This window comes from Pollachius pollachius (genome assembly GCF_949987615.1).
Source record: "Pollachius pollachius genome assembly, chromosome: 1".
In the NCBI taxonomy this organism is placed as follows: domain Eukaryota; kingdom Metazoa; phylum Chordata; class Actinopteri; order Gadiformes; family Gadidae; genus Pollachius; species Pollachius pollachius.
Window position 1 is genome coordinate 45755902 of NC_136934.1, and position 15000 is coordinate 45770901.

General features: G+C 53.0%; 1 protein-coding gene across 1 annotated transcript in view; it reads right to left on the reverse strand.

The window, feature by feature from the left end:
* Positions 1-12062, reverse strand: part of kirrel3l (kirre like nephrin family adhesion molecule 3, like) — a gene marked incomplete at its 5' end in the record, with an annotated part of 14646 nt that extends 2584 nt beyond the window's left edge. The window contains 2 exons of the mRNA XM_079757740.1: positions 10884-11064; positions 11967-12062. Coding sequence (XP_079613866.1) covers positions 10884-11064; positions 11967-12062 — 277 coding nt within the window. The remainder of the gene's footprint in view (positions 1-10883; positions 11065-11966) is intronic.
* Positions 12063-15000: the final 2938 nt, after the last annotated feature.

The following is a 15000-nucleotide window of genomic DNA, read 5'->3' on the forward strand; positions in this document are numbered from 1 at the left end:
TGATGATGTGACAGTGCGCGCGTGTGTGTGTGTGTGTGTGTGTGTGTGTGTGTGTGTGTGTGTGTGTGTGTGTGTGTGGCAGGCTCAGTGCTGCAGTAGCTGACACGCTGGCCATATATAAATCCCCTCAGAAACACGCGTACACAAGCACTTGTTATGCACACACACACACACACACACACAAACACACAAACGTACACACACACAAACCCATCCCCCCCACACACACAGACACACACATCCCCACACATCCACACAGCCAGAGCCTTGTATCTTCATGGCATTCAGTTAGCAGGGATGCGTTCTGCCCGGGTGTAATTCTCCACCGGCGTCTAAACGTCTTGTTCATGTGACTCCAGGAGCCGGCAAACGTCTGGAAGACAGATAGATAGCAGACGCTCCCCTATGGCAGCGGGGCGGGAAATAAAGGCTGAATAATAGAAAGAGAGAGAGACAGAGACAGAGACAGAGACAGAGACAGAGACAGAGACAGACAGAGACAGAGAGAGAGAGAGAGAGAGAGAGAGAGAGAGAGAGACAGAGACAGAGACAGAGAGAGAGAGAGAGACCACGCTCCAGCCGGCCTTCTTGACAACATGTTGATTGAACCGGTCTTGTCATCTGGTTCCGTTTCCCCCCCGGTGCTTCTCCACCAGTCTGCTCGCTGCTCCTCTCCGCTCCCGGGCCCTGCAGCCCGGCCCTCCCCTCTTGCCTCTTCCACTCTCCGTCTCTGTCTCAGTCCCCTCCTTCACTCACTCTATCTCACTCTTATCTTTCACTAGCCCTTTCGCTATATCTCGCTCACTCTCTTTCAATCTCTCTCTCTTTCTCCCTCTTTCACTCTCTCTCTCACTCGATCTTCACTCTCACTCTCTATCAACCTCTTTCCCTCCCTCTCTCACGAGTCCTTTCACTCCCTCTATCGCTCTCTTTCACCAACTCTCTCGCTCTCACTTACACTCTCTGTCACTCTCTCACTCTCTCTCTCTCTCTCTCTCTCTCTCTCACTCTCTCTCTTTCTGGCTGTCTATCTTCCCCTCGCTCGTCTCTTCTGTTTGGAGGCTTTCAGAGAGATTTACAAGGGTTTTAAATCATTATATTTCTCGTGGTTTAGTGTGTGCACAGCTGATGGTTGGACCTGTGTTACAACTCAGCATCGAGGAGATAGGACAACACAAACGCGAAAAATGAAAGAAAATGTAAATGTGTTGCCTCGCTCCCTCTCCCTATCGCTCTCTCTCTCTCTCTCTCTCTCCCTCTCTCCCTCTCTCTCCCTCTCTCTCTCTCTCTCTCTCTCTCCCTCTCTCCCTCTCTCTCTCCCTCTTCGATTCCAGCTCACAGACATAATGTACCCACAAAGCAATGCAATAAATAAAAGATTAAACATCCGTATAAAACAATGAGCTGATAATGTTGAGTTTGCGTTGCCCCTGCTTTCGCTTCTACCAAAAGGCAGTGGAAATGAAAACAAAGGAATTCTCTACTTAGGCTCTGCACTGTGGGTCTAATGCCCTGGGGTGGCAATTAATTTAGTCTGGGGAATTGCGGCCTCCTCTCTCTAATTGAGCCCGGTAGAGACTCCCCTGGCTCCTCGCGATAGGAAGTAGTGCGTTTCATAATTAATACTTTTTTTTTCCTCCTTTATTTTTATTATTTTTTAATGAGGGCGGTAATGTTGTAAACGTGTGCATCTCATTACAATGAGAGTTGCCGAGCTATTGTTCGTGTCGCTGCCGATGAGAAACATGGAGAAAAAAATGGTCAGGATTGTGTGTGTGTGTGTGTGTGTGTGTGTGCGCATGTGACTTGTGTTAATGTGTGTGTGTGTGTGTGTGCATGTGATGTGTGTTAATGCGTGTGTGTGTGTGTGTGTGTGTATGCGTTTGTGTGCGCCTGTGTGCATAGAAGAACAAAACACACCACAAGTTCAATGAAAGGCTCATTAGTGCTGCTTAATACGTATAGAGGCTCAGCCTCGGCTCACATGCACTGCTCTGCAGCTTAATTCAATGTAACTCATCGCGGGCTTTCTCTATTCTAGTTCCTGACACACGCTTCTCTTCGAGCCTGAGCTGCACAGGGAACCCGGCATCCAACAGGAACATAAAGGGAGAGAACGACTCCAAACGAAAACCCGTTCTAACCCATTCCCCCGCCTTCTTTGCTTTGTTTGGTCTGTGGTATTTTCTATTTATGCATGCACCCGTCTTGCTACCCCTGAGTCCGCGGTGTAAAGCTACCTCTGTGTTCTACTGGAATAAAAGTACCGCCGACCGAACAAATTATTTCCTTCTCCCAGGGGAGAAGCCAGCACTTAAATGTCTCACCATTTTCTCGCTGCCGCTTCTGCCTCTGTGGCCTTCAAACTGCAATTCATTAGTCAATGTCTGGGGTTAGTCGGCCATCATCGCCCTATTATCCTTCCTCCCGAACCAAGAGAGAGAATTTCTCTTTATAAGCGAACATCAAACTTTATTCTGTTCATTAGTTTACCACCAGGGCGTGAGTGCTGACTGCGGGGTTTATAAAGGAAGGGGAAATGTTCGGGGCTAACCTCCACTCATCCCGCTCCAGGTCGACACTGAAAAGGAGGAGGGGAACTGGGAAAAATGATTTCCTGGAACTCCATTTCTTAAGCGTTGATTAGCAAAGGATTGTAATTAGAGTGAACTGTGAAGTCAGGCTTTTTCAGATTGCGCCACTTCCTCTAGAAAAAGCAGGGGCTGATTAATGAATAAATGATTAATGAGAGAACTAATTAATCAATTAATTATTAAGCAAGCACTCGGAGAGAGAGAGAGAAAGAGAGAGAGAGAGAGTTAGAGAGAGAGAGAGCGAGAGGCGGCAGCGGGGAAACTAGTTAAAGAGACGCTTTTCGTTTCCTACGACGACGCAGGGAGATTTACAACAGTCTGACGATTTGTTTCTGTCACTTTGTTTTGTGTGTAAAGGGTAAGGGGAAGCGCTTTGGGTGGAAGACACACCATCTCCAAACTTCCCCTCCATTGTCTGCTGTTTGTCTCCTCCTGCATACCGGCTGGTTACCGCGGTAATGATAGGACGACTCAGGGGCCAGGGATGTGTCCAGAGGCCTAGTCTGACACTTCTTCTTCTTCTGCTGCTGCTGTGGCGGCTCCCCTGGCTCTAACTAGGACACCCATCAATCTTTGATAATGTGTGGCGTGCGCGTCGCCGCATGGAGCTTGATGTATGAAATGTAGCTGTGATATACTGGACCGTTTCAAGTCATGTCTGACCCTTTTTTTTTTTTTCTCCTCCTCCTCCTGGATATAAATTGCTGCAGCAGTTGGAGAATATATGTGTGATTCCCCCCCCATCCCCCCATCCCCTGGTGTTGTGCAGTGGCTCTGTGTCTCGCAGTCCGACATCGCCGACCACCATGACTCACGCAGGAGTGAATCACAGGGAGTTTGCCACGCAAAAATATTGTGTTATTAGGCGGTCGTCGTTTTACTGGCCGGTTAAATGACTGGCTTGATATCGGCTCCACCACCAATCCCTGATTAAACGAACGCGTCCTCAACGGCCAGGCATACATTTGTATACCCTGTATTAAATAAATATCTGTTATATACCCGAGCCTACTCTGTCCTATATATCCTCGCCGTATTAACAGGGGCATGAGTGATTGAGGCAGAGTCTGCAGGGAAAACAGTCTGGGGGGGTGGGGGGGGGGGAGTCATGAGAGCATGACGCTGAAGGGAGACAATGCTAACAAACTAGCCTTTCATGACCACACTCTCTCTCCCCCCCTCTCTCTCTCTCTCTCTCCCCCTCTCTCTCTCTCTCTCTCTCTCTCTCACCCTCTATCTCTCTCCCCTTACTCGCTCTCTCTGTCTCTGTCTCTGTCTCTCTCTCTCTCTCTCACACCCTCTATCTCTCTCCCCTTACTTGCTCTCTCTGTCTCTGTCTCTGTCTCTCCCTTTCTCTCTCTCCCGCTCTCTTATCTTATCCCCCCCCGCCAAAATCCTCCTATGAGAATTGTCCTCATCCCCTAACGATGCTCTGTCATGTGAACGTCGGGTGCGACCCGTGCTAACTGAAGGGTGAACCTCGCGTCTGTCCGTCCGTCTCGTCTGTTTCCTCTCCTATCCCTTCCTCGCTCAACACTATAAAACTCAGACATATTTCCCAGCCTTTTGTCTTCCCGTCTTTTCACTCCTTTCCAAGCGGCCGCCCGCCCCGGCCGGTGGCGGATTGTACCCCGAACGCGGCGTGGAATTGCAGATTTCCCTCGGAGTGCGCGGTAGTGAATAAGTCATTGTGGGCTCATTGAGGAGCTGCCTGGCGGCCATATGGCGGCGGCAGTGTGCTGGGATGTGGGGGGGTGGGCCCGTTGACCCCTGACCCCCACCCTGGCTCCTAACACCTCTGGGGGGGGCTGGATGATGAACTTAAACACTCTGCCGTTCCTCCCCCCCCCCCCCCCTTCCTCGGGGAGGCTGTTCTCGGGGGGGCGGTCGGGGGCTTCTGAGGTCTGCGCCGGGGACAGATGTGTCACATGACAGCTGTGTCACATGAAAGATGTGTCACATGAAAGACGGGGGCTGAAAAACAGCCGAGCGCGCGGAGAAATGGGACAGGACGTCAGGGGGCATAAAATGGATGCTGAGAAGGCGCCGGGAAACCGCAGCGAAGCTCCGACATGAATCGGTTTGGAACAGAACAGAGCAGAGTTCTTGTTTCTTGTGGCGTGATAAGACCTCATGATGGAGTGTCTCACGCTGGCTGTTAGGGATGGGTGGGTGGGGTGTGTGTGTGGGTGGGGGGGGGGGTTGTGTCGGGGGGGAACGCCCTCGAAACCTTGTGATCGTATCATCACACGAGGAGAAGCGGTTGAGCGGATTTCTGGGTCTCGCCGTCCGCTTCAGGGCAGCGGGCGTGCGTGCGTGGAGGCAGGGTGGCTGCGCTGGTGTCATTAGGGCAGGGCATTGGGGTCTTGGGTTCTGCAGACCACGGGGTGGAAGTCATGGATCAGGAGAAGAGACTCTCTGTCCCTCTCACCCTGGGCCTGTCTCACCCTCTGCCTGTCTCTCTCGCCCTTAGCCTGTCCCTCTCACCCTGGGCCTTTCTCACCCTGGCCCCGTCTCACCCTGGGCCTGTCTTTCCCTCTGCCTGTCTCTCTCACCCTGGGCCTGTCTCTCTCGCCCTGTCTCTCTCACCCTGGGCCTTTCTCACCCTGGCCCCGTCTCACCCTGGACCTGTCTCTCTCACCCTGGGCCTGTCTCACCCTGGGCCTGTCTCCCCCTCGGACTATCTCACCCTGGGCCTATCTCCCCCTCGGCCTGTCTCACCCTGGGCCTGTCTCACCCTGGGCCTGTCTCACCCTCGGCCTGTCTCACCCTCGGCCTGTGTCTTGCGCCCTGGCAGAAGATGATGGGAATCCCAGCGAGATCGGATCAATCTCCATAGAGCCGCTTGATTACAAACAGAGGAGTGAATCCACCTCATTTAGCAGAGCCTCGCCGCCTTCCTCTGAGCGCGCCGGAGTGTAAACAGCCCCTGTGTGTAAGTGTACTCAGTGTGTGGCAGACACTCTTTCCTTTTCATTTCACCTTTTTTTCCCCGAGACGGCTGATATTTGTTCAGCCACCCGTCATCGCTCCCCTCTTACGCTCTCTGCTGCTCCCGGACCGTTCCTGCGGTAGAATCTCCTTCTTGGGGGAGTTTACTAGTAAATCTTAATTAAAACAGACTCCAAGCCCCCCTGCTCCCAGGGGCCGTCAGAAAGCAGCTTAGAACAATCAAGAGGACGGATTAGAACTGAGAAGAAAAGAGAAGGGGGGGGGAATGCTGAAGTGAGGGAGGGAGGGGGGGGGGGGAAGGAGGAGCGGAGGGAGGGAGGGAGGGAGGGAGGGAGGAAAAACAACCAGCAAAATGGAACGTAGGGAAACAGAATTGAAAGGAGGGAGGGGGCGGCAGGCTGGAATGAGCCTTCTGTTTCTCCTCATCCTCCCGCATTCCTCCTCTGTTTTCCTCTCCCTCCCTCTCGCTCTCCCTCTCCTGGGCTTTGCAGTCTTGTGCTGACCTATTGACATTCAGCTCCTCGGCAGATTAAGCTGCGACCGAGTCTTTGGAAAGGGTAAACACGGCGAAGGAGAATGACCACCAGGCCCAGACCTTATTGGATTGTAATTAAGTGCCAGGGGAGACGGCTGGGGGGGGCATGTTAATGTTATGTGGGACGCGAGTTAGAGCCCCAAAGCTCAAGGGCCACAATTCAGCAGCCAACCACCCTCACCTTCCTCCCTCCCCTCTCCTTCCCTCCCCTCTCAGCCCTCTCTCCCCTTCACTCCCCCTGCTGCTCCTCGTCCACACGGCCTGTGAAAGGGGAGGGCTCCTCTCCTTGGAGAGCCATTTGTCACCCCTCTTTCCTGGGCTATCTCTACCCCCCCCCCCTCTCTCTCTCTCCCACACTCTCCCTCTCCCCCACCCCCCCCTCTCTCTCTAACTTTCTCTCTCTCTCCCCGACTCTTGCTCTTTCTTCCGCTCTCTCTCTTTCTATCTCTTTCTTTCTCCCCCCCCCCCCCCCCTCTCTCTCTCTCCCCCTCTCTCTCTCTCTCCCTCTCTTTTTTAACAAGGTGGAACAAGACCTGTCCCCCAAAGGCCGGGCGATAAGGATAAAATAGGCTGAGAAATTGGTGGAGATTATTTGATATTGAACAGATTAAATTACCTGAGTGGGGGCGAGGTAGAGAGCGAGAGGGAGAGAGAGAGAGAGAGAGAGAGAGAGAGCTGGAGAGGAACGAGAGGAGGAGGGTAAAAATCATTTGCTTGCATGGCCCCGGGGAGGAGATGGGCCTGATCCAGCATGGAGGGGGAAGACGGCACGCACGCCCTAATGATCAGCCAACCGACCAATCACCCGATCCGCTCACATGGTGGGTCATCACGGCTAATTCGCCTGGCGGAGGCGGTGGTGACGGCAGCGGGCCGAGCTGGCTGAGAGTGTCAACTGAACTCCACAGAGGGCTAATGAGATGGGGCGAACGAGGAGGGAGAGAGGAGCACTCACCCTCTGGTAGGAGAGAGGAGGACTCACCCTCTGACACTAGAGAGGAGGACTCACCCTCTGGTAGGAGAGCGGAGGACTCACCCTCTGGTAGGAGAGAGGAGGACTCACCCTCTGACACTAGAGAGGAGGACTCACCCTCTGGTAGGAGAGAGGAGGACTCACCCTCTGACACTAGAGAGGAGGACTCACCCTCTGGTAGGAGAGAGGAGGACTCACCCTCTGACACTAGAGAGGAGGACTCACCCTCTGGTAGGAGAGAGGAGGACTCACCCTCTGACACTAGAGAGGAGGACTCACCCTCTGGTAGGAGAGCGGAGGACTCACCCTCTGGTAGGAGAGAGGAGGACTCACCCTCTGGTAGGAGAGAGGAGGACTCACCCTCTGACACTAGAGAGGAGGACTCACCCTCTGGTAGGAGAGAGGAGGACTCACCCTCTGACACTAGAGAGGAGGACTCACCCTCTGGTAGGAGAGCGGAGGACTCACCCTCTGGTAGGAGAGAGGAGGACTCACCCTCTGACACTAGAGAGGAGGACTTACCCTCTGGTAGGAGAGAGGAGGACTTACCCTCTGGTAGGAGAGAGGAGGACTCACCCTCTGACACTAGAGAGGAGGACTCACCCTCTGGTAGGAGAGAGGAGGACTCACCCTCTGACACTAGAGAGGAGGACTCACCCTCTGGTAGGAGAGCGGAGGACTCACCCTCTGGTAGGAGAGAGGAGGACTCACCCTCTGACACTAGAGAGGAGGACTTACCCCTCTGGTAGGAGAGAGGAGGACTTACCCTCTGGTAGGAGAGAGGAGGACTCACCCTCTGACACTAGAGAGGAGGACTCACCCTCTGATGGAGTAGCACTCAACCTCTGATAGGAGGAGGACTCACCCTCTGATGGAGGTCCACTCAACCTCTGATAGGGGGACGGAGTACTAATCCCCATACAGACTGTCGCTATCTCCAAAGGTGCTCCAGTAATTCGTTGAAAACACATACGCACACACACAGTCACACACAAACACGCACAATCACACACAATCCCAGACCTGTGCCACACACGTCTTACACACATATGTGTTAGACACATATGTGTCTAACACATTGAGCCTGCACTCTTTCTCCTGCTGTCCCTCTCATTCCATGCCAAACACACACACACACACACACACACACACACACCACAACCCACACACATTCAACACACCGGAGTGACGCTCACGCATCCACATACTAATGTTCTGGCTTGTTAGCACATTAGCCAGGATCAAAGCGTCGGCGGACGCAGGCAGGCCGAGCGGAGCGGTGGTCCGACGGAGAAGCCGTTTATTGGGAGAGAAGGAGAATATTGCAGGCCAGTGTTATAGTGTTTGTCCTCCAGCCAACCCTGCAGAATAGAAAGTTTCATCAAGAGGAAAGTTTCATCAATTCCCCCGCAAAAAAAACAGGAGGAAGGTACTCTAGTCTCGGCGCCTCCCAGCATCATGTGAGAGTGTTTGAAATCCTCAGAGTCCTCTTTTAATCAAAGCTGCAGGAAATGAATCAGGCCTCGGTAGTGCAGCCGTGCCCTGGAGGTGTGGAGCTGGGTCCACATGACCGCCACCCCTGCCTCCGCCATTAACAGCAACAGTCATGGCTGTAATAGCTTCTATTGGCCCATTGATTCCTCTCATGTTCGCCCGCTCTCAGCCATGAAAACCAGTCGGTGCCGGTTTCAGATACAACGGTTACAACAGATACAACGGCTCCAGATTCAACCGCTTTTACTTTTACTCCCCAAAACCCCACACACTCACACTCTCAAAGGACCGCTGCCTCACAAAGAATTACAAAGCAGAATAGCACTGTAAAAGACACACACGCACGCACTCACATGCACAGAAGACACACACACACACACCCACGCACACACATAAAGGAAAACAAACTCTGGCATAGCGAGACAAAGACTTTTATGAGTTTAAAGGTGGCTTTTAAAGAAGTCCCCGAGACAATCGTGGCTCTGACGTGAGGCTGTAAAGATGCCGCTGACGGAGCTGTTAGTGTGGTCCATAGAGCAGTAAAGGTCTCTTCAACCGTGTGATGGGTGAGGTCTGCCCTCCGGCTGGGGCTGAATAGAGCCCCGACACCCTCCCTACCCCCCCACCCAGGACCCTGGTGAGCCGTCTTAACTCGCCGGTGATTGAGGCTTCATTAGATGCACATCCGTCTTCCCACCGCGACGCCGGTCGTGAAAGGCCAGAGTCCCGCCCCACACATCCCACGAATAGTGTCCCCACAAAGAGGCACCTTTGTGGGGAACACAACACAAAGAGGGACCTGTTCAGCGCACGCACACACAGCGCTGAACCACGGTCGAAACCACGACAGAATATTACAAAAACATCCGTGATTTGATCGAGTGTGTTAGCCTTCCAGTGTAAAATGTAATGTGTGGCCTCCCCTCCAGCCGGCTGAACAGCATGCTCCCCTGAAGGAGGAGAGCTGTGTTGAGGGTCTTGCAGGTAGACCGGCAACCCCCCACCCCCACACACACACACACACAAACACACATACAACCACACACACACACACACACACACACACACAGCAGCCTTCTCAGGAGCAAACAAACAGCCACCTATCTCCAGCCAGCCCTCCTGCCTTTGATCTGGAGAGCAGGACGAGATGGCGGTCTGCCACTCTGTCTCCCCCCCCCCCCCCCTCTCTATTCTCCCTTTCCTCCCCCCCGCCGCGCAGGTGTATTAAATGGGTGAATGTTCTGGCAGGGCTGAGCCGCACCTCAAAGTGCAGTCTGTGAAGACAGGCTTTCTCCTCTCTCCTCTCATCTGCTCCATCACTCCCCCCCCCCCCCCCCCCCCCCACCCAACCCAACCCCTATCCTTCCCGTCTCCCCCCCCCCCCCCTCCCCAATCTGCGGCGTTCTCTCTCCCTTCTGCTTTGTACCAAACCTCTTATTTCTTCTTCAGTCCCTGAATGGGAAAGTGTTGTTGTGTCTCCACATCCATCCACGCCTCCCTGTGTGTCTCCATCTGCGCCGCACATCCCTCTCCTCTTCCTGTCTATTTATCTATATGTCCAATTATGCTGTCTCACTTATGTAATTAGCGCAGGAATAAATGGCCGGGCCGGGCTTTTGTCCCTTGTTTTGTGCGTCCGGTGAGGAAACAAATGATGGAGAACATGGGCTAGAAATGGCTCGTGCACCACGCCAAACGATGGATGCCCGCTTAGTAACCAGCGGCTCATCCCTTGTGCCTGCTGTCTGCTGTCTTCCTCTGCCTTTTCCCCCATTATCTCCGGTTCTATACGTCTCTGTTCGCTACCCGGTCTACGGACTAACTACCTTATCATCATACGCCTGTATCATCTGTCTTCCCCCGGCTTGCACCGACACCACATTCACCGTGGCATCGTATTAACCGAGGTCTACCTCTCTCTCTCTCTCTCTCTCTCTCTGTTCACTCGCTGTGTTCACTCTCTCTTCCCGCTCCCCGTTCAATCGCTTCCCCTCTCTCTCCCTCTCTTTCTCGGGCCCCATCCCTATTTATTCTCTTCCCAGCGCTTTCTTCTCTATTCATACTCTATCCCCCTCTTTTATCTCTCTCCCTCTCTTCTCTGTAACTGTTCACTCTCTCCCCCCTCTCTCTCTCTCTTCCCCTCTCCCTCTCTCCCTCTCTCTTCTCTATTCCATTCACTCTCTTCCCTTATCTCCCTCTTCTCTCCTCCTGTGTACTCGCCCCTCCCTCCCTCACTCCCTCCCTCCTTTCCCTCCCTCCCTCCCTCCCTCCCTCCCTCCCTCCCTCCCTCCACACCTTCGTCCATCCAGGGGCCTCGTCCTCCTCTCCCTCCTACCCCTAGGGGGCCCTCTGCGCATCACGGCTGCCATGCCAACGCCGGGGGAACTTCTGAGGCCGCTGCCTCGTGTCCCGGGGGCCACATCTGTGGACAGCAGTGAACAAACCGTCCTCTTCCTCCCCCCCCCCCCGGGACCAGCCGAGCCCGGGTCGGGTCCAATGTGCTGGAACAGAATCTCCTAGAGGGGTGGGGGACGCCCCAGGGGTCACTGTCTCCAGGGGGTCACTCCAGCCAGCTTGGGAAGCACTTAGCTCAGAGCTCGAGCCCCCCCCCCCCCGGCTGTGCATGTGTGTGCGCGCGTGTTTGTGGGTGTGTTTGTGGGTGTGAGTATGAGTATGTGTGAGTGTGTGTGCGTGTGTGAGTGTGTGTTTGTGTAGGAAGGACGATTATTAAGGACTCAGCAGATATTTTACTTTCGCTTGGAAAAGATTTGGTCACATGATACTCCTCCACTCCACTCCGCTAAAATCACACACACACACACACGCACACACACACATGCACACACGCACACACACACACACACACGCACACACGCACACACACACACGCACACATCTTTGGTGTCCTGAGTCTTGTGTCTAGCCAGAGGCCTTAAAACGACCTCGCTCCATTAATCCTTCTCAGACCTCGTCGGTTACACCTTTGTTATTTTCTCATCGGTGCTACGTGGAAGAAAAACAGAGTTCACCTTACACTGCATACAAGCCTATCTGTTACCCGCTGTGCCCCGGGGCAACGGACCCTCCTGACCCCAGCTTCTCTTTCTTCTCCTCCTTCCTTCCTTCCTTCCTCTCTTCCTACTCTCTGTCTCTCTCTCTCGCTCTCTCTCTGTCTCTCTCAGCACCCCTTGAGCGGAGCCAACTATAATCCCTGCGTCAGCTTTTACTCCTGCCAAACACACGCCGCCTTCCTCTCTGCTGGACCCCCCCCCCGCCTCCACCACCACTCTCTCCTCCTCCTCAAACCCCCTCTCCCCCAGCCTGCTCCTCACATCTCCCCCGGTTCAATAACATCCACATGTCCCAGCACTGCAGCAGCAGCAGCCTCCGTTAAGAGATCGATGCTCCTGTGACTGACATCCTTCAGTTCACAGCAGATTGGCAGCTTTTCCCCCCAGACTCCCAGGGCGCAGTCCCAGCGCCTGCTCAGGATTCCCTTCAGCAGAGACAACATCAGAGCTACCTTCTTCCCTCCTTAGCCTCCCCTGCCCTGCACCGACATCAGACAGGAGACGTTGCTGCGGTTCCTGTAGCCTGCAGGAGGACTATTTTGGTTAATTGGTTGAATCACTGAGACAATATTAGTTTGTGCGTTCAGGCCAGCGTGAAACACAAAGAGACAAGAACAAGAGAACAAACAAAGGAGGGTAGTGAGATAGGGTTTTCTTCCAGTGTATATCTTCTATTATAGCATGATTATAAATATATATATATATATATATAAAAAATGTGGTATATCTTCACGCGTCCCTGAACAAGGAGCTGGGTTCTGGGGCCGCTCGTGACGCCAGGGGCCGCCAGTTTCAGCTGGTTGATGACGTGACGCGTCCGTCATTCATCAGACGGTCGCTGCGCTGACTAATCGCCCCAGAAAGGGCGCAGAGCCCCGGAGACACCCTGCCGTCCTCTCAGCCTCCCACGCCCCGGGACTCCATTGACCTCCGTTTGGTGCATGTGTCATTGTGTGCTTGTGTGTTTGTGTGCATGTGTGTTTGTGTGCAAGTGTGTTTTTTGAGTTTGTGTGCTTGTGTCAGTGTGCACATGTGTTTGTGTGTTGGAGTGCATCTGTGTTTTTGAGTTTGTGTGTTTGTGTGTTTGCATGTATGTTTTGGGGTATGCCTGTGTGTTTGTCTGTATGAGAATGTGTGGGTGCCGTTATTGGGATGTGCTTTTGCTTTTCTTTTATGTGTCACTAAGCAGCAGAGATGTCGCTTCACCAGCACCAGTGTGTGTGAACGTATTCCGATGAAGTCTACGATCCGTCAATATGCCGAGATAGCCAGTTGGATCTGAGACGAATCCCAGTCCCACCTGGCACCCAATATGCTCTGCACCACGTCGCTCCCGTCCACCACTGATTGGATTCTGCAGATAACCGTAGTACATCCAATAATACATCCCCACTCTCCCGCGGTCTCTTCTGCGCTGACTGCTTCAGATCAAAACACGGGGCCTCTCTGCATGTTGGATTACACCGGGCTAAGCCGGCGCATTCCAGATGTCAGAAAACAAATGGGTTGCACTGCTATTATAGGCTTTACGGCCATCGCAACTTTGAAGGGGAAAACCGCTTTATGAACAACGCTAACATTGTGTTTGTTGAGTCGGACTCCAGGTGTCCAGCGGTGGATGTGGTCCCTCTTGAGCGCAGTTCTAGGACGTATACCTTCTCATTATAAACAAAGTGTTGCGGTGTGCTGTGATACATTCGTGAACACATGCTATCCTTGACTAATTACATTTCAGTTTGAGGCAGCAGAAAAGAGGGATTGAATCTCTGAGCAAACATACGCGCTCTCCTGATGGTGTTTATCATTAAATAATTGTCCCCATTCTGCCCTGCGGTCTTCATCCATCAGGACTTTAATACCAGGTTAAGATAACACGGCAGCAGCAACAGATATGGCAGCAGCACACAAGATAAATCCTAATTTGTTGTGGGTTTCAGTGTCAGGGCTGCCGGAATGAAATTCTTGTCTTGCGGGGCACGAATTGATTGGAAAATAAAAATGAACGTACGGTCTAGTAAGGCCATTTTTTGTGTTTGTCTGTACGGTTCTCTGGGATTCGCTCGTTTGTAACAGTGATCTATCAGCAGGAAGGCTTAGGAAAAAAAACAAAGCAGCCTTCCCCAGAATGCGTTAATACAGCCGGCTCTCTGCGAAGGCTCTCCGTCTCGGGGGGCTGTTTTAATGATTTACACAGAAGGAGTCCCAGGTTGCCTCCCTCTGCTCTCTCGTGTTTGCGGAGGAGAGGAATGAAGAGTAAACAACCCCCCCCCCACACACACACACACACACACACACACACACACACACACACACACACTCAGACGGTGATGGTTGAGTCTGGAGCTCCAGGAAGCTGTCACTGCCGCTCTATTGTCCCAGCGCGTGTCATTTCCTCCCCTTGACCCCACCCCTGCCCTCCCACCTCGCCCCGGAGTGGAGGTGAGTTGAGGATGTGAGTCGGGGGGGGGGGGGGGGGGGGGGGGGGGGGGTAGAGACTTAGGAGGGTAGAGACTTAAGAAGGTAGAGACTTGGGGAGGTAAAAGACTTGGGGGTAGTGATGTAGGCTGAGAGACATAGGGAGGTAGAGATGTAGGAGGGTAGAGACTTAGGGGGTAGAGATATAGGAGGTTGAGTTGTAGGAGGGAGATACTTCAAATCAAATTTATTGTCATTTTGTTGATTGCAACTAACAACAAAACAAACTTAGGGGGTTGAGACTTAGGGAGGTAGAGACTTAGGGGGTAGAGACTTAGGGAGGTAGAGACTTAGGGGGTAGAGACTTAGGGAGGTAGAGACTTAGGGGGTTGAGACTTAGAGAGGTAGAGACTTAGGGGGTAGAGACTTAGGGAGGTAGAGACTTAGGGGGTAGAGACTTAGGGGGTTGAGACTTAGGGGGTAGAGACTTAGGAGGTAGAGACTTAGGGGGTAGAGACTTAGAGAGGTAGAGACTTAGGGGGTAGAGACTTAGGAGGTAGAGACTTAGGGGGTAGAGACTTAGGGAGGTAGAGACTTAGGGAGGTAGAGACTTAGGGAGGTAGAGACTTAGGGGGTAGAGACTTAGGGGGTATAGACTTAGGGAGGTAGAGACTTAGGGGTAGAGACTTAGGGGTAGAGAGTTAGGGGGTAGAGACTTAGGGGGTCGAGACTTAGGGAGGTAGAGACTTAGGGAGGTAGACTTAGGGGGTAGAGACTTAGGGAGGTAGAGACTTAGGGGGTAGAGACTTAGGGAGGTAGAGACTTAGGGAGGTAGAGACTTAGGGAGGTAGAGACTTAGGGGGTAGACAGTTAGGAGGTAGAGACTTAGGGGGTATAGACTTAGGGAGGTTGAGACTTAGGGAGGTAGAGACTTAGGGAGGTAGAGACTTAGGGGGTCGAGACTCA